This window comes from Chinchilla lanigera, unplaced genomic scaffold (genome assembly GCF_000276665.1).
Source record: "Chinchilla lanigera isolate Chin_1 unplaced genomic scaffold, ChiLan1.0 scaffold00021, whole genome shotgun sequence".
NCBI classification, from domain to species: domain Eukaryota; kingdom Metazoa; phylum Chordata; class Mammalia; order Rodentia; family Chinchillidae; genus Chinchilla; species Chinchilla lanigera.
Genome location: NW_004955422.1, coordinates 18,075,999 through 18,093,050, shown reverse-complemented (window position 1 = coordinate 18,093,050; position 17,052 = coordinate 18,075,999). Strand labels below are relative to the sequence as shown.

The window sequence follows — 17,052 nt, the reverse complement described above, 5'->3', positions numbered from 1 at the left end:
AAAAGAAAAGAAAAGAAAAGAAAAGAAAAAGGTACATGAAGGGCTGTGGAGGTCTGAGGAGGAGATGTTCAGGAAGATTTCACAGAGGGGCAGGGAGGTTTTGAACAGCAAGCAGAGGAGGGCCACACCTGGTCTGGAAGAGGCACAGGGGTCGGGGGAAGAGCTGGTACCCACACTTGGAAGTCCAATCACCTTCCAGAAGCTTCTTAAAGCACCTACTCTGTACCTGTTGGTGACTAGTCTGGATCTGCCGAGATACAGCCTATTCACCAGGTGTGTAGAGGCTGTGGGACAGAGGACAAGGTAACTTCAGTGCTGACTAGAGATGTTGGCAACCTACTGAATGGCTCAGAGCAGACCAGAGCAAGAGGAACAGGCCTCCTCCGACCTCTATCTTGCAGGGAATTCTAGAAAGATCCTGGTTTTGGAATCAGAAAGCCCAGATCCACCACTTATAAGTAAGGCTCTCTTAACCTAGCGAAGTCTTCAGGGGTTGTAGTGAGACTCAGATGGGACAATGAAATGAAAGGGTTTTTGTAAGTTGCCGATGATATGGGAGAGATTTCTGGTCTCCCTGCCCATGTAGGATGTGGCTACTCTTTACTGAGCACTTACTGCTTGCCTAGCACTGGAATGGAGCATTTAAATACTTCACACAATGTTATAGTTCTCCTGTAGCTGCCATCTAATTGTGGGGAAACTGAGGCACAGTTAAACAACTAGCACAAGGTCACAGAGGCAGGCAGCCTGACTCCAGAACCATCCTACTTGTAATTAGTAGCCCCTTCCCCACCCTGCCTCTGATGCCCCTCTTTAGTTCCTAAAGCTCATCCCTGCTGCATCTCTGTATCTCTCCTATCCCCACCCCTCACAGCCAAGGAGGATGCCTTCTCTGGCCCTTCCTACTGTGAGGCCTGGCAAAAAGTTGGGCATAGAGCTGGCACTCACCGAGGCTTGCTTGACCCTACCCAGGCAGTCAGCCCAGCATGTGCTGGGAGCTAGGGCTGGACACGGAGTCTGTCTCCCTCTGCTGGTCCCTAAGGGGATAGCCAGGCCAAGGTGCTTTGCCCAGATCCGGTGGTGCCCCTGTCCCAGGAACAGGAGATAGGGAGAATGAAAAGAGGGCCTGGGGACTCAGACCAGGCTCTAGCCCACAGGAACACCAACACTGCCTCCTGGGGATCCTTTGGCCAGAAGCCTGCCTCTAGCAGGGGAGCCAAGGGTGGTCTTAGCGAGGCCAGGTCGCCTCCCTGATGCCTTGGGGGTGGGGAATGGGGAGGCAGGCTCCAAACAGCCTCCTTCCTTTTTCTAACCCATGAATGGAGCTGTCATCCATGGATTTATCTGAACCTTTTGTGAAGCTATTTATATTTCCAGCCGAGACCACATCTTGGGGTAATGAGTTCCATCGGTGTCCTCCCCTGCTGGGTGAAGCATGCTGCCTTTGATTTGTCCTAAACTTACCTCACTTGCGCTCCAAGGGGGCCCTGTAATTCCAGCATGCCAGGTTTTGGTGAACAAGCCTGAGCTTCCCCCTTCCCATCCCCACTGTGGGTTTAAAAAATTCCATCCCATCTCCCCTCCACCTCCAGCCCCGCAGACTGAATAGAACTGGTCCCCTCGTTTGTGCACGGTGTCTGATGGCATGGGCACATGTTATCTCATCTCAGCCTCCAGCAGCCGTGAGGAAGAAAACCACTCTCATTCTCCTCGAGAGGCCAGGACTCGGCCAGCATTATGGGGCAGTATGTGGTGTGACTCGGGGATGGGAGCCTTCCTTCCGAGCCACTTGCCCTTGGGCTGACTCTTCTCAGGATTTTCCAGTTTCTGCACACTGGGCTGTTCCTCTATTTTCTTGGGAGACTTTTCTCTGGCGTTCCTAGTATGCAGTTGTCATGGCTTAACCCAAGCTAATGGTCTGTCTCCAGTTCTGCTGAGAGGCTACTATGATTCTGGGGACAGAGGTGGTAGGACACTGCCATCATTGGAACAGCAATGCCAACAGCAAATACAGAGAGCTTTCCAACATGAACTAATGAATCCTCACGATAATCCTTTTGAGGTAGATACAGTTGTTTCTTACAATTTACAGATTAGGAATCTGAGGCTTAGCGAACAGCAGCAACTGTCCATTTTTATACAACTTGTAAGTAAGGGAGCCAGGATTCAGATCTAGGCAGGCTGACAGCTAGGACCTCATTCTGCACCTTTGTAACACCTGTGAATTGATGCTCTTCGGTCATCCAACATAGACGTTTTAAACCGCTGCCATAAGCCAAACACTGTGCTGATTATTAGGAGAAATACCAGGGAACCAGGAAGGCCCTTGGCAGGGCTTGGCAGTGGGGGGCTGGTAGCACCTGGTGTACCACACATGCATCACAAGCAGGCCACATAGTACCTCACCAGCCAGGCACCCAGGCACTCAGAGCTACCTTGTTTGGTTACCCCAGAATAAGCACACAAATACCATTTCCTGTGTATGTACTGATTGTATCAAAACAAATCACAGTGAACCCCAACCCCGCAAACTCCTCTACCTCTCTGCCTTTTTAAAATTTTTATATTTTTTTGGTACCAGGACTCAAACTTGGGACCTTGTGCTTGCCAGGCAGGCACTTGTGCCACTGAGCTATATTTACAGATTAGGCCCATTCTGCCTTTTAGTAACACCAATCTGGTAAAAATCCTACCGTGAGTAATCCCACCTGTGCTCTTATGTCTATGAGGCAGGTCGAGCAGAACATCCCAGGCAGAGACAGAGCAGTTCTGGCATATCATTCTCACCAACTCCTCAGTGAATGTGCTTTTCTGGTCAATTCATCCTCAAAGCCTTGCCTCCTCCCAACTGTTCCTCCAGGAACTAGCCCCCCCGCCCCACACCACCACACCAATTCTTCCCAGTGGCATGGTCCCATAGCCCAAGTGGTCATTGTTCCTGGTCTTTCTCCAAAGTGTAACTTCCTATTGACTTTGGTGATTGTTAGGATTTAGATCCTAAACATCCCTCCAAAGTCTCATGTGTTCAGAAGTAGGACTTTTTGAAGGTTACTGGATCATGGGAACACTATACTCATCAGTGGATTAATTCATTCATGAGGCCATAGCTAAATGTGCTATTAGAAGATGAAGCCCAGTTGGAGGAGGAGTCACTGGGGACATCACCTGAAAGTTCCCCAGATTGTTCCCAGCAACCCCCTTCTCTCTGTCTCCTGGTTGCCATGGGTGGAGTAGCTTCCCTCTGTCAGGCCCTTTTACCATGCCATTTCTGCCTTGGAGCTGGATGACCATGGACTAAACCTCAGAAACTGTGAGCTGAAATAAGCATCTTTTCCTCTAAATTGCAAGCGTTAAATATTGTGTCTCTGTGGAAAGCTAATTTAGTGATTCTTTGATGAATGTCAGTTTCTCTTAGTAGACTGCAGCCTCCTTCCAGCTCAGGAAACTTGACTGCACTGTTTAGGCAAACTCCCACTCAGAGCCTTGGCACTGGCCATCCCCTCTACCCACAGCACTCTTCATCAGATGTCTGCATGACACACACCCTTCATTCCCACAGGTCTTTGTGCAAATATCTACTACTCAGCAAGGCCAGCCAAGCAATGCTATTTAGAGTCAAAGTCCTTCTTCCCCAACACCCGCCTCTCTCTCTTTGGGCTTTCTTTCTCCCCATAGCACCTGCCACCCTCTATGCACCATGTGATGACTCATTCATCTTGTTGTCTGTCTCTTCCCATCAGGGTGGAAGCCCATGATAGTAAGGACCTTTGTCCCATACTCTTTCTCATACTTAGAAAAGTGTGTCCAGTGTGTGTTGAATGAGCGAATTCCTGAGTAACAAGGTCTCAGGTTGACTTCCTATGGCTTCAGCCCTAGCCATTGGAGTGAGAATTAGTAGCTAAAGGGAAGTAATTTCCCAACAGATAAGTATTTTTTAAATTTGAATTTGTCGCCACCTTCTTCCATTCTCTGTCACTCCCCTAGACACACCTCTAACAAGGGGTGTAGCAAAAACAGTAAAAGTTTGGGGATTTGAAAAAGTCCTGAGATGCCAGGTGTGGTGGTGCACACCTGTAATCTCAGCACTTGGAAGGTTGAGGCAGGAGGATCACTGAGTTCAAGGCCATCCTGGGCTACACAGGGAGACCCTGTCAAGAAAAAGAAAGCAAAAGAAACTGAGGTGCAGAGAGGCCCCCTAGCTTGCTTGAGGTCACCTATAAGTAGGGCTACACCTAGGTCTCCTGTCCTTTAGCAGAGACCCAAGTCTTCTTTGGGTCCCCATATCTATCCTCTATCCAACAGAAACAATTCCCAGTGTCTTTGAGGCCCCCCGCCCTCCATGTGTCTTCCCTTCCGAGCTGGAAATGCATAACTGGATGTGGCAACTGCAAGCCTAGCAGAGCTCCCTTCCAGCCCCAGAGCCTGGGGAATCCAGGAAGCAGGACACCAGCTACAGCTCCTCCCTAGCGCTGCCAGTGGATAAGGGCACCGAGAAGTCCAGGACCTCTCTGGGAGTCTCCCGGCTTTTCTGTCAAGTTGGAAGGGGTCCCAGTGAGTGTCCTGTTGTTCCCCGTCTCTCCCTACCACAGTACAAAGATGAGGGGGGCAGCCCGAGGCAGGGAGGACATGTGCAAAGTCAAAAGAGCAAGTGGGTGCTAAATCCCAAACCTCCTGGCTCCTAGCTCCTTTCTGGCTTCTAAACCCTGCAGAAGATTCAGATTATTTTCTACTTTTGGCAAGGGGTGGGAGGCTGACTAAGGACAGACTAATTAAGAGGCCCAAAAGTGTTTCTTTCTGCCTTCCCCACTCCCTATGAGCAGAGACCTCAAGGTGACAGGTTGCTGTAGCCCTAGAGGTGTCAGGAGCAGAAACATGACTGGTGGAAACCTTCTCCTTTCCTGCCCTGTGGGAGCTTTGTGGTCAGGCTGCTCAGCAGTCAATATGAAGATGGGAAAGCCACACTGGAAAGGAAGAAATGGTAAGGAAGTGAATTGCTTTGACTGTAGCAGTTTCTTGTTTGTTTTTGTGGTACTGGGGATTGAACCCAGGAATCTTGCACTGAGCTACATCTCTAGGCTCCCCCCACCCCCGCTCCACTTTTTTTTCCTTCACTTTATTTTGAGGCAGGGTGCCACTAAGTTGCCCAGGCTGGGCTTGAATTACCATCCTTCCTCAGCTTCCCAGAGTGTTAAAATTACAGGCATGCTCACCATGCCCTGTTATGGCTGTTTTGTTTGTGTTTTTGTTTTCTTTTTTGAGTCAGGGTCTATGTAGTTCAGGCTGGTTTTGAACTCACTATGTAGCCCAGGCTGGCCCTGAAATCACAGTGATCCTCTTGCCTCAGCCTCCTGAACACTGGGACTACAGGCGTGCACCACCATGATGCCTTTAAGGTTGTTTTTGTTGTTGTTGTTGTTGAGTTTTACAGTATGGGGACAGCTATACTGTCCAGGGAAGGGTGGCACTGTGGACAAAGGGCTGGAAACTGAGGTTATTTCTTTCACCATTATGCTGAGTGACCTCGCAGCTCCTCAACTTTATATGGTTCATGCCTTTATTAACTTAACATCTGTTTAGTGATCATCTATTGAAAGCCAGAACCTGTGTGAGGTACCAAGGTTCAGCAGCAAACAAAACATACATGGCCTCTGCTCATGTGAGGCTGGTATCATAATGGTAAAGACAGCTGCTGAATAAGGAACATATGAAATAATGTCAGGGTGATAAGCATCATGATTCCAGCACTGCAGTGAGAGGCAACAGGCAGAGCTGAGGAGGGGCAGCTACAGCTGAGCCACGGAGGAGAAGCCACATGTGAGAAATGGGAAGGTCATGCGATGGGACCAGCATGTGCAAAGCCCCAGAGAAAGTGTGGGGTCCAAGGGAGGAGACAGGTAGTGAGATGGGTGGGACCTGGATCCTGCAGGTTCAGGGTCAAGAGTTTTATGGCAACCACTGGAGCATGCAAACAAGCAAGAGGCATGACACTGTTTTAGGAAGGTCACTTTTTTTCCCAGTAGCGTAGACTGAGCTCAGGGCCTTGTCCATGCTAGGTAAGCACTCAACCACTGAAGTTACACCTCAAGCCCTTTTATTTTGAGAGAAGTTCTTGCTAAATTGCCCAAACTGACCTTGAATTTATGATCCTACCTCAGCCTCCTGAGTAGCTGGGATTAAAGTAAAATAAAGGTGGTGTCACTGCCCCGAGTTTAGGAAGGTCACTCTTGCTGTGGAGAGTGAACTGGGAGGGACAGGGTGGAGACATGAGACCACTGAGAGCTTTGGTAGCTATCCAGATGACAGAATGGTGGCCAGGCCCCGTGGTGGCCACAGAGGTGTAAGAGGAGGGCCAAGTTACCATCTGTTTGAGAGGAATAGCAGTCAGGACCCATGGAAGGATCAAACCAGGGAGAGGGGACGCTGGAGTGAGCTGAAGCGCTAGGTAGGGGGGCTACCACTTACACTGGTCACTTTGGTAAAGCAAAGCAACATCCTCTTGTGGGGCTGTAGGGAAGGGCAAAGACTGGAAGGGAAGGAAACTGAAACCAAAATGGATCTGGAGGCAAAGGACTAGGGAGCAGTATGGTATAAGCTGGCCCTTCAGGAAACCAGGCATGCCCAGGGCTCTTCGAAGAACCACCAAGCGTGCTGCGGGGAACACAGGCCCAGCCAGTGGCTTCAGGACTTCCCTCTCACACAGTGCCCACAGCAAGGGGAGGACGGGAAGACTCAGGCGGATGACTCCCCTTTCACAGTCTGAGGACTGTATGAAACACAGAACTGTGATCCCTCTTTAAACTGTCTACAGGACTTCTCCGTCGCTTCCCTCACATCTGGCTAGCCCCCACCCCTCTGCAGCAAGACTCACAGACCTGCTTCCTTCTCCCCGTGGCGGAGCCCGAGGCACTGCTGAGCCTCTGCTCTTGCTCGTCCTCTTCAAGGTGCACTCTTGAACCCCGTTCTGCCCAGAGAATCTTGTCCTTTCTCCAAGGATCAATGAGGAGGATCAATGACAGATTTTTGAAACCAGAGAAAACAACCCCCTTCCCACTCTTGACTCTTGCAAGTTACTGTAACCTCTTTTGGGAGCTGGTGGCTGCTGCTTCCTTCCGAGTCCTCGGCCCTGGCCCAGACTAGGAGAGGACGATCTTATTTCGACCCAGTATCCCCCGACACACGCCCCGGAATTGTGAATTGAGTGACTTAGCAGGGCCCGTCCCTCCAGCTGACTTCGAGTCCAGTGCTCGGTCCATCGCAGAGGCACTTGGCTCCCTTGAGGGGCATACTCTCGGCCTATCGCATTCAGGTGTGCTGCCCACTGTGCGCCTGGCCCAACAGCCCAGTTTGCAGGGGCCAGGGATGCACCTGGAGATGGACACACTGTAGACCGTACAGCCACCCAACTTCCGGGTCACATGACGGGGCTGGCGTGGGGGGGCGGAGCCCATCACGTGACTTCAGAGCCCGCCTTCGTTTTTCTCACGTGACGGAGGCGCCGGCGTGTGGACCAATAAGGGAGCGGAGGAGGGGTTGATCGGGGTCGGTGCGCGGGACGGGAAGCTGGAGCATCTGAGGCGGCCGCTGGGACCGCGCATGGGTGTCCTCCCCGGCCAGCTTCCGATCTCAACCCCGTTGTAAGCTAGGCCCGGGTGCTGTGCTGGTGGCAGCATGAAGTGTGTGGTGACGGGCAGCAACGTGAAGGGTGAGTTTGAGCCGGCCTGGCAGGGGGCACGTGAGCTACCCCGGGCACCAGCCTAACGTCTCTGCTCTTCTCCCCGTAGTGCTGGGCAAGGCTGTCCACTCCCTGTCTCGCCTTGGGGACGAGCTTTACCTGGAACCCTTGGATGATGGGGTGAGGAACTGGGCATGGAGACGGGCGGGTTCCAGCCGGGAGCCTGGACTAATCGCTCGCCGCGCCGGGCAGGATGACTGTGGGCAGATTTGTCTGCGGAATTTGAGTTTCCTCTCTGGCTGTTGGGGCATCACCTGGGGCCCTGCCTTCGTCCCAGGCCGGAGTGTGTACGGAGCGCACTTTCCCTCCCTGGAGCGGCCAGTGGCAGTTCAGCCGTGACAGTAGACTCAGATAACTAGGGGAAGGGCAGGACGTGCTGAGCCGCAGTAGTGGAAGCAGGGGAGGACGGGAAGACTCAGGCGGATGACTCCCCTTTCACAGTCTGAGGTCTGTATGAAACACAGAACTGTGGGAGGGAGGCTGCCAAGGCTTCACGGAGAAACCACCTGCTGACTCCAAGGCAAAGGAGGATTTCAACAGATACTTTAGCAGGGGCACCTGGGATTACCAAAGAGCAAATGTGACCCAAATCAAGCCGGAGGGCGGGGCCTGCCCCTGTCGTAAGTGTGCCCCTCCCTTCTTTTTGTGGCCCAGCTCACCCTCAGGACAGTGAACTCTTCCCGCTCCGCCTATGCCTGCTTCCTCTTCGCCCCACTCTTCTTCCAGCAATACCAGCCTGCCACCCCTGGGCAGGACCTGCTGCGCTGCAAGATCCTGATGAAGGTGAGGCCTTCCTGTCAGCAGCAGCTGGCACTGCTCCACTCCGGAGCACTCTGCAGATGCTACCTAGGAGTAGCAGCTCCATGCAGAATCCAGTGAGGGGCACAGTGAGGACATTCACAGAGGATAATGGGAGCTGTGGAGAGCACTATTGACCCCAGGGGCCTGGAGAGAGTGGTGACATTCAAGCTGGTCAGGAACAGTAAATAGGTCTTTCAAGGCAGAGGAAATGGTGTGAAAAAAGCTCTGGGGAGCTGGGGCTTTAGCTCAGTGGCACAGCACCTGCCTGGCAAGCGCGAGGTCCTGAGTTTGATTCCCCGGTACCGGGGGAAAAAAAAAAAAAGTGCACACTTCCAGAGCGTTACATACCAGGGCATTGGTGAGCTGGGGCCTACATGGGACATGAGAGCTGCTGGTGGAGTCACAGTGCTATGCTGATGTCCCTTCCTCTCTCAGTCCTTCCTGTCCATATTCCGCTCACTGGCGATGCTGGAGAAGACTGTGGAAAAATGCTGCATCTCCCTTAATGACAGGAGCAGCTGCTTGGTGGTCCAGCTGCACTGCAAGTATGGTGAGTAGGCAGCTGGCCAGCCAAGGGCTCCTCGGGGTTTGGGGGTTGGTGAGGCCCACTGAGAACACTGTCTGCCCGTCCAGGAGTGAGGAAGACTCACAACCTGTCCTTCCAGGACTGTGAATCCCTGCAGGCAGTCTTCAATCCAGCCTCGTGCCCCCACGTGCTCCGCGCCCCTGCACGGTGAGCACACCCTTGCTGCAAGCTCAGCTTGGGTCTCTTTCCTACTTCTTTGGGGCTCCCAGGATGGACTAAGAAGGAACCTTTTTCATCCTCCTCCAGGGTTTCTGTGAACCTCAGTGTGCTCATGGGTCCTAACCTGGCTCTTTAAAAGCAGGGGCTGGTGTGGAAGAGGGGCAGGCGCCCCGTTTGTCCCATTCTCTTCACTGGCTGTAGGCACCTGCCTTCACCTTTCCTTATCACCCATTCTGATTCTTTTTCTCAGAGAGTGCATCTGTGCATGGCCATCACCTCTCTTTTTTTTTTTTTTTTTTTTCCAGACAGGTCTGGCTATGCAGTTCAGGCTGGCATTGAGCTCACTTTGTAGCCCAGGCTGGTCTTGAACTTGCAATGATCCTCTTGCCTCAGTCTCCCAAGTACTGGGATTACAGGCATGTGCCACCATGCCATCACCTCTCTTCTCTGACCTGAGTAACCTTGAAGATCTCTCTTTAACCTTGGGGTGCAAAGCGCTTCTGTGGCCTAATCCTTCTGAGGGGTGTCCCCATTCAAGGGAAGCCTCTTATAACTTCTGGGCTCTAGCCTTCAAGAATCCCTAGACCACGGCAGAAGGCTGAGTGGGGAGGTGAGGATCCAAGAGGGCTGCAACCGTCTACTGTGAGGGTGGACCTGTGCAGGGCCAAGGGTATGAGGAATCTAGCAAAGGTGAAGGCCATGGGGACCAGCTTAGAGACGAATGGGCTCCCTGTGCTGGGTGCTGGGTGCATTTAGCAAGCTCAAGGTGTAGTGCCTTTCTCCTGATGACTGAAGGTCCCTTCAGGTCCTGATAGCTCCTTTCCTGGATTCTGTGGAGCCAGCAGTGATCAGGGACTCCTTTGATTAGAGGAAGAGGGAAGGCTGTCACCTTGGTTTGCATTTGAGGTGTATTTCTTACTCTCCCTTTTTAAAAATGAAAAATTGTTTTTCTTTCTTATGGATAATTTCAAATACATCTAGAAATAGATGTTAGCTCCAGTTCTAAGTTGTCTTAAGGTGTATTTAATTTGTAAATACGTAGCAGCATAATTCTTAGAAGACAAGGATTTAAGGACTCTGTAGATCACGTTTCTAGGGATGGACTGAATGTGGTGTCCTACTCCTGCGTGGCCACTTGCTACCTGCCCAGCCTTCAGCGACCTTCTCTGGGCTGTGCTTGTGTTTGCTCCATGCCTCTTCTGCTGTGGGAGCTTTGGTCAGGCACGGATCACATCCTGCTCATCCTGTCCTGTGCTTCCCAGGCTGCAAGGCTGTACTGCACGTGCATATATGTGTCTCACTGCCCTGCTTCAGGTTTCCTGCGAACAAAGCCTCTGGCAGGGGTGAGCCTTAGCTCTGATGCTTTGTCCTCCTCACAGGATCCTGGGAGAAGCTGTTCTACCCTTTCCCCCTGCACTGGCTGAAGTGACACTGGGCATTGGCCGTGGCCGCCGGGTCATCCTGCGCAGCTACCAGGAGGAGGAGGCAGGTGAGAGAGCTAGACAGGTCCTAGGATGAAGCAGAGTTGGGGATGGGAGGGGATTGGATACCAGGGACCCAGGAGCCCAGGTTCCTACTGTGCCTGGCCCCATAGACAGCACCACCAAGGCCATGATGACTGAGATGAGCATTGGGGAGGAAGATTTCCAGCAGTTGCAGGCCCCAGAAGGAGTGGCCATCACTTTCTGCCTCAAGGAATTCCGGGTAAGCTCCTTTTCTTTTCCCACTCAACACCCTGTCCTTGTGGCCAGCTAGGCTCTCACTGCCCTGCTTCTTCCCTCTCAGGGGCTCCTGAGCTTTGCGGAGTCAGCAAACTTGCCTCTTAGCATTCACTTTGGTGCTCCAGGCAGGTAATTCCCGGCCTGGGGCAGAAGGGGGAGGCTTCTGTGATGCTAGGAGTGGAATAGAATAACCTAGCTTGAGATCTTGTCCCTGGGTCAGGCCAGCCATCTTCACCATTGAGGACTCTGTGCTGGATGGCCACTTCGTTTTGGCCACACTCTTAGAGCTGGATGCACACTCCCAAGACCTGAGCTCCTCAGAGCCCCACCGCCCAGTGCCTCAGCTGCAGGATCACAGGTGAGGGCATCACCCACCCACTCCTCCCTCCCTCCCTTTGTCAGCTTGAGCCTGCTGCTTGCAGCTTCCATGCCCCACCCCCTACTCCGCGCCCAGCTTCCTGTCAATCCCTAGCTCTACAGTACTCACAGCTTCCAGCCCTGCAGGCTCAGCCTTCATGGTCAGCTGTATTCAGAGACCCCTCCCACCCAGGGAAGGGTCCCCAGGGTCCTACTGGCTTCCTTCTCTGGCTGAGGCCTCTCCTCTGAGTCTCCTCTTAGGCCAAGGAGGGAAAGAGCTGTTGGGAAGTAGGGAGCTGCCTGGGGTGGGGGAAACAGGTGGCTGGAAGGGCAGGTGGGTTGAGGAGGATGGGCCCAGTGTAGTGGAAGCAGAGGAAGTTTGGTCTGGCCCTCTGCCCAGTGGATCCCTGGAGTGCAGTGCATTCCAGCTCCTGTCCCCTGGGAAGGTGGGGGCTAGGGCCCCAAGTGGCCTGCTCACAAGACTTACTGTTCCCCTCCCTCACGTAAGCTAAACTAGCCCTCAGGATGTCTCCCTCAGGCCCCTACCTGAACTGTGATCAAAGGGATTGCAGACCCACCCCTTCCAGGAAGCCCCCACTTAACTCATGCATCCTCTCCTCTCCAACCAAATCAGGAAGTAATAAAACCAAGAGCTCACCAGCAGTCTGGAGGCCCCAGAGCCCTCTGAAGTGCAGCCTGCCAATGTACCCCCACTTCTCTCCCTATTCCTTGCTGATAACTGTCTCTGCCTACAGCACACTCCACCAGGATAATTTTGCCAGTGATGACATTGACTCTTACATGATTGCCATGGAAACCACTGTAGGCAGTGAGGGCTCTCGGGCACTGCCCTCCGTTTCCCTTACACCTGGCCCCCAGCACCACTGTGGTCCTGGCCCCGAGTCAGAGGAAGAGGATGAAGCTGAGCCCAGTCCAGTGCCTGGGACTCCCCCTCCCAAGAAGGTAGGAGCTGGAGATGGGGGACAGGGACAAGAGGGTGAGAAAGGGCGCAGCATCCAAAACTCACTCTGCCTCCTCTCTTGTCTTCCCAGTTCCGCTCGCTGTTCTTTGGCTCCATCTTAGCCCCCATACACTCTCCCCAAGGCCCCAGCCCTGTACTGGCTGAAGATAGCGATGGTGAAGGCTGAAGAACATACCAGAAGTCCGTGTCCTAAAGCCATGGACTAGAAGCCCCAGCAAGTGTGGCAGGGCTGGGTCTTGGGGATGAGGGTTGGGGTAAGAGAGGGGTTGTGCTGGACCTGAGCTGGTAGTTCCGCTCCTATCCAAAAGCTTCTGCCTGGCTGTCCATTGTAGAGCTGCCTGGCTGGCTGTGCCAGGCCTGGGTCCTGTCATCCCCCCATAATCGTGCAATCAATCATGTCTCTTCTCGGGCCTGGTGCCAGACTGCCACCTGATAGAAGATGCCTCACCTGTCATGTACTGTAGAGCCTCCAGCCATGTGGCTGAAGCCAAAAGCCCACCTTCCTTAGGCTTACATCCCTAAGAGAAAGTCATAATGGGGCTGCAGCTGCTGCTGATCCACCCTCTTTGCCAATCATGAACCACTCCTCCTTTGAGCATTGCCCACACCTCTGGAACCCCCAACACTCTTCTTGCTTTCCCAATACTCTTTGGCTCTGGCTTGAATTCTAAAAGCCTCTGGATCTGACTATAGACATATATATACACATATATATATATATATATATATATATATATATATGCCTGGGTTGTCCTGGCAGGGCCTCTGCCCAGCAAACATGACCTCCCAAATGGCTCTGGGCAGAAGGGATGCCAGGCCCAGTGTCTAGGACAAGTGAGACAGAGGCCATGGCGAGAATCCAGCTTTGACTTTTATTCAAGAGACCAGATGGGTTGCCCCAGGATCCTGCTGCCAGCCCTGTGGCCAAGCACAGCTGGAAACCCACAATCTGGCCTGCCATTGCCCTGAGCTGCAGCCTTAGCCCCAGGTTCCCACTTGCAGCCACCACAGTTGAGGGTGGGAGGAAGCCCTGGGGGATTGGACGCTGCTATTGATTCATTAAAAAACAAAGAAAAATACACCAAGGCTCCGCGTCCCCCACGATGGGTGGGCCTGAGGGGCTTTTGTGACCTCCAGTGGCAGCATTTCTTTACAATCAATCCATCTGGGGTAGAGGGGTGGCACACAGAGGTTATTTCTTGGCTTTGGCGGAGTTTCGGGGTGGGGTAATAGGTCGGCCTCCAGGGTTCAGGCCACTGAACTGCCCATACTTCCCCTTGTTCTTGTCAGCGGGCTTGAGGATCTGAAAGAGAAAAGCTTGGTCAGTCTCCTGCTGAGCCACAGGGCCCACCAGCCCCTTCTGCAGGGCCCACCTGGAAGGAGCACATGAGGGTCTCATCCACACTCATCATGGCGCCAGCGTTGTCAAACTCGCCACAGTAATTAGGAGCTGAGAAAAGTGTTACCAGTTGCCGCTTGGCAAAGAACTCATACCCATCTTCTACCACCTGAGAAACATAGGAACAGTGAGAGCCAAGTCTGACCCATCTATTACCCCTTTCTGCCCTAACCCAGGACTGCCAGCCCACCTGGTGGGCCCGGCAGATGAGGTCCAAGTCATGCTTGTGCAGAAACTTGGCCACCACCTCAGCCCCAAAGGTAAAGGAGACACCACGGTCATTCTCGCCCCAGCCCTGCACGTCTTTGTCAGGGTCAGACCACAGCAGGTCACACAATAGGCCTTGATCAGGCACGTCTGTGGGCCGCATGATGCGTCGGATCTGCTCCATGGACTGCAGGTCTGGGGACAGGCCTGGAGAAAACAAGATGGGACACTTTAAGCCTCAAATCAAGGACCCCTCTTCCTCCAGGAAGCCTTTGGGAATCAGCCTTACCATTCTCACCACCACTTGGCCCTTCCCTGGACCCCTGGGAGCCCAGGCAGGCAGAACTCATCCCCCCTGGGCTTTTTCAAGTCCCAAATATAAGCACAGAGATGCCCCTGCCTTCAGGAAGTGCAGAGCTCCCTAGAGAAAGGAGACAGCTGAGTTCCATGCAGGATGCCAAATGCCACAACAGGAAAGAGCGCAGCCTAATGGGTACGGGGGTGATTTCCTACAAGAACTGACATCCAGGATGAGACCCAAGGAGAGCTGCTTGAAGCGACTGGGAACAGTCTTCTAAAAGCTTTGCTCCAAGGCCCCAGGGGGATGTGTCCTGGGTATTACAAGTGCCCCACAACCACCCTCACCTCCGTGGCAACAGAAGATTTTCTCGTCCACAATGGCAGCGATGGGCAGGCAGTTGAAGCAATCAGTGAAGGTTTTCCATAATTTGATGTTGTAGCGTCTCTTGCCTGCCCAGAGGAAGGAGATGGCTCATGGGGAGCCCAGCCCACCCCACCTTTACCCTGGCTCTCTGGGCCCTCCAGGGCACTGTGGGCTATTCAGGAATATAAGTAGCTGGGAGAAGAGAACAGAAGGCAAGGAAGGCTCAAGCTCCTGCCGCCACCCCACCAGTCTTTTGAGAGTAATTCTAAAGCACCTGAGTCCAGAGGAAGCCAAGTTCCAATCTGGCCCAGTGTCAGGGTTGGCACCCACCCCCATCCCATGAGCAGGCTCAAGACAAAACCAAGTCTGTTTTATCTCTATTTCAGGTCAGCACAGTCTGGTCTACATAGGCATCTAAGTGCCCAAGAAACAGATGTCCTGGAGAGAAGTGTCACCAGATAGAGCCCTGCAGGGAAGCATCAGCTAATAGGGAGCCCCTCCAGCAGCATCTATTCACCATACTCCTCCTGAATGTCAGGCCCCAGACCAGGGAGGGCAGGACAGAGCTTACAGTCCATCAGGGAGCTGTGAGAGCTCCATGAAGAGCAAGGCATGCAGTTTCCAGTTCTGGGCAGCCCTCAACACTCAGACCACTCACACTCATCGTAGAAGCCGTAGATACGGTTGATGCTGGCACACTCATGGTTCCCTCGGAGAAGGAAGAAATTCTCAGGGTACTTGATCTTATAGGCCAGCAGCAGGCAGATGGTCTCCAAAGACTGTTTGCCCCGGTCCACATAGTCCCCCAGGAAGAGGTAGTTGCTCTCTGGAGGGAAGCCACCGTACTCGAACAGCCGCAGAAGGTCGTAATACTGGCCATGGATATCACCTGTGACCCAGGGCACCTGGTAAGCTAGGTGCAAGGTGTAAACTTGAACCTAGGGCCAGGAAGGGACTCAAGGGAGGAGGGATCCAGGAACTTCGGGGTCAGGGGTGATGCCACTCTTAGGAAGCCAAAGATGCCTGGGCAGAGGCTCACCGCAGATCTTGAGGGGGGCCTCGAGCTCCAGAAGAATGGGCTGGCTCAGGAAAATCTCTCGGGATTTGAGGCACAGACCACGGATCTCGTTCTCTGTCAGCTGTACATTCTTTCCAGGCCGCGAGCCCTGCACTGGGGGCGGGATGGGATGTTAGGACCATGGTCCCTGGTGGGACATGGGCACCTCTGGGGACGACTGAGCCCTTCCTTGCCCAGGGGCAGTTGTTGCTGAGCCTCCCAAGACAAGTCCCCAGTTACCCTGGGGGCTCTCCAAGGGAGACTGTGAGTAGAGCCTGTAGCCCAAAACCTCACAGAACAGGACCCCTTCCCGGATAGGCTTTACAGGTTTCTCACCTCGAGCGCAGGCCACCCTGCGCCCCAAGCCCAGGAGAGGCGACTGCTCCGCCTGCCGGAGCGTGCCCCAAACCTCTGAGACGCGCCCACGGTGGGGGAGCTGTAAGCACGGGACCTTACGGCCCGTCCCCGCCCAGTCGAAGCTGGCCCGGGACGCTCAGGCCCGCCCGCGGCCACTTCCAGGCCGGGCTGGGAGCCAGGGCGCGGCCCTTCCCCACCCTGGCCAACCTTCCAGCAGGCGCCCGATGATAGAGTCCAGGTTGAGCTTCTCGCTGTCGGACATGGCGGCGCCGCCGCTCCGGCCCAGCAGCTCCGGGGCCCGCTCCTACCTCCCGCCCTCCCGCAGCCTCCTTCCGGCCTGGCTCTCCTTCCGTCCGCCCCAGTCCGCCCCCGGCCCGCCGCCCCGCCTCCTCGGCCGCCCGCCCCGCAGTTCCCCGCCTTCTAGCGCCTCTGCTGGACGGGAAGCGCAGCGGGCGCGGCTGACTAGGGGCGGGGAGTTAGGCGCGGCTGTGGTCGGGGGCGGAGCCTGACTAAAGGTTGGTGGGTGGGGTTTTGTGGGGCTGGGTTTGCAGGGGCGGGTTTGAGGCTGGCTCCGCCCTTGAGCAATTACCCAGCCCTGCTCGGAGGATTTGGGCCGGAAATACTGGAAAGCTGTTTTTCTTTTTCAAAGGCTAAACAGTTCTTTCCACTCCTAGCCCAAGATTCCGAGATAGCTAGAGGCTGGTTACCTGGGTCTCCGTGGCTACCCAGGCAGCTGGCCAGACCCTAGGAAATCTGTCACTGAACTCTTAGTATATTTTGGTCCACATTGCCCACCCAGTTAATTTTTTAAAATATAAATTCCAGCCGAGCATGGTGGCACATGCCTCTAAACCCAGCATTCAGGAGGTTGACAGAAGGACCGCTGTGAGTCAGAGCCCAGCCTGGACAGCATAGTGGGACTGTCTCAAAACAGTCAACAAAATTTAAATAAGTAAAACAAAAATTAAATAAGTAAAATATAAATTCCGTAGTTGGCTGGGCGTGGTGATGCACCCCTGTAACCCCAGCA

The 17,052-nt window shown here is 53.7% G+C and overlaps 2 protein-coding genes across 9 annotated transcripts in view; one reads left to right on the top strand and one right to left on the bottom strand.

The window, feature by feature from the left end:
* Rad9a (RAD9 checkpoint clamp component A) overlaps positions 1-13,417 on the top strand; it is a 66,489-nt gene extending 53,072 nt beyond the window's left edge. For 2 of the 8 annotated variants that reach the window (XM_013513939.1, XM_005384343.2), the window contains exons 3-12: positions 7,782-7,852; positions 8,387-8,515; positions 8,969-9,083; positions 9,167-9,266; positions 10,658-10,767; positions 10,873-10,982; positions 11,064-11,128; positions 11,220-11,357; positions 12,112-12,319; positions 12,409-13,417. In XM_013513939.1, the coding sequence (XP_013369393.1) occupies positions 7,782-7,852; positions 8,387-8,515; positions 8,969-9,083; positions 9,167-9,266; positions 10,658-10,767; positions 10,873-10,982; positions 11,064-11,128; positions 11,220-11,357; positions 12,112-12,319; positions 12,409-12,504 (1,142 nt within the window). In that variant the 3' untranslated portion in view covers positions 12,505-13,417. Of the gene's footprint in view, positions 1-4,820; positions 4,979-7,492; positions 7,703-7,781; positions 7,853-8,386; positions 8,516-8,968; positions 9,084-9,166; positions 9,267-10,657; positions 10,768-10,872; positions 10,983-11,063; positions 11,129-11,219; positions 11,358-12,111; positions 12,320-12,408 lie in introns of those variants that run through there. The other 6 variants (XM_005384341.2, XM_005384342.2, XM_013513943.1 and 3 more) reach the window with 6 other exon arrangements.
* On the bottom strand, positions 13,192-16,381 carry Ppp1ca (protein phosphatase 1, catalytic subunit, alpha isozyme). Its single transcript, XM_005384345.2, has 7 exons — positions 16,230-16,381; positions 15,648-15,779; positions 15,267-15,497; positions 14,590-14,694; positions 13,928-14,151; positions 13,712-13,846; positions 13,192-13,641 (listed from the first exon to the last, which is right to left on the bottom strand). Exons 1-7 carry the CDS (start codon positions 16,282-16,284, stop codon positions 13,531-13,533), a joined length of 993 nt encoding a protein of 330 aa, XP_005384402.1. The 5' UTR covers positions 16,285-16,381; the 3' UTR covers positions 13,192-13,530.
* Positions 16,382-17,052: the final 671 nt, after the last annotated feature.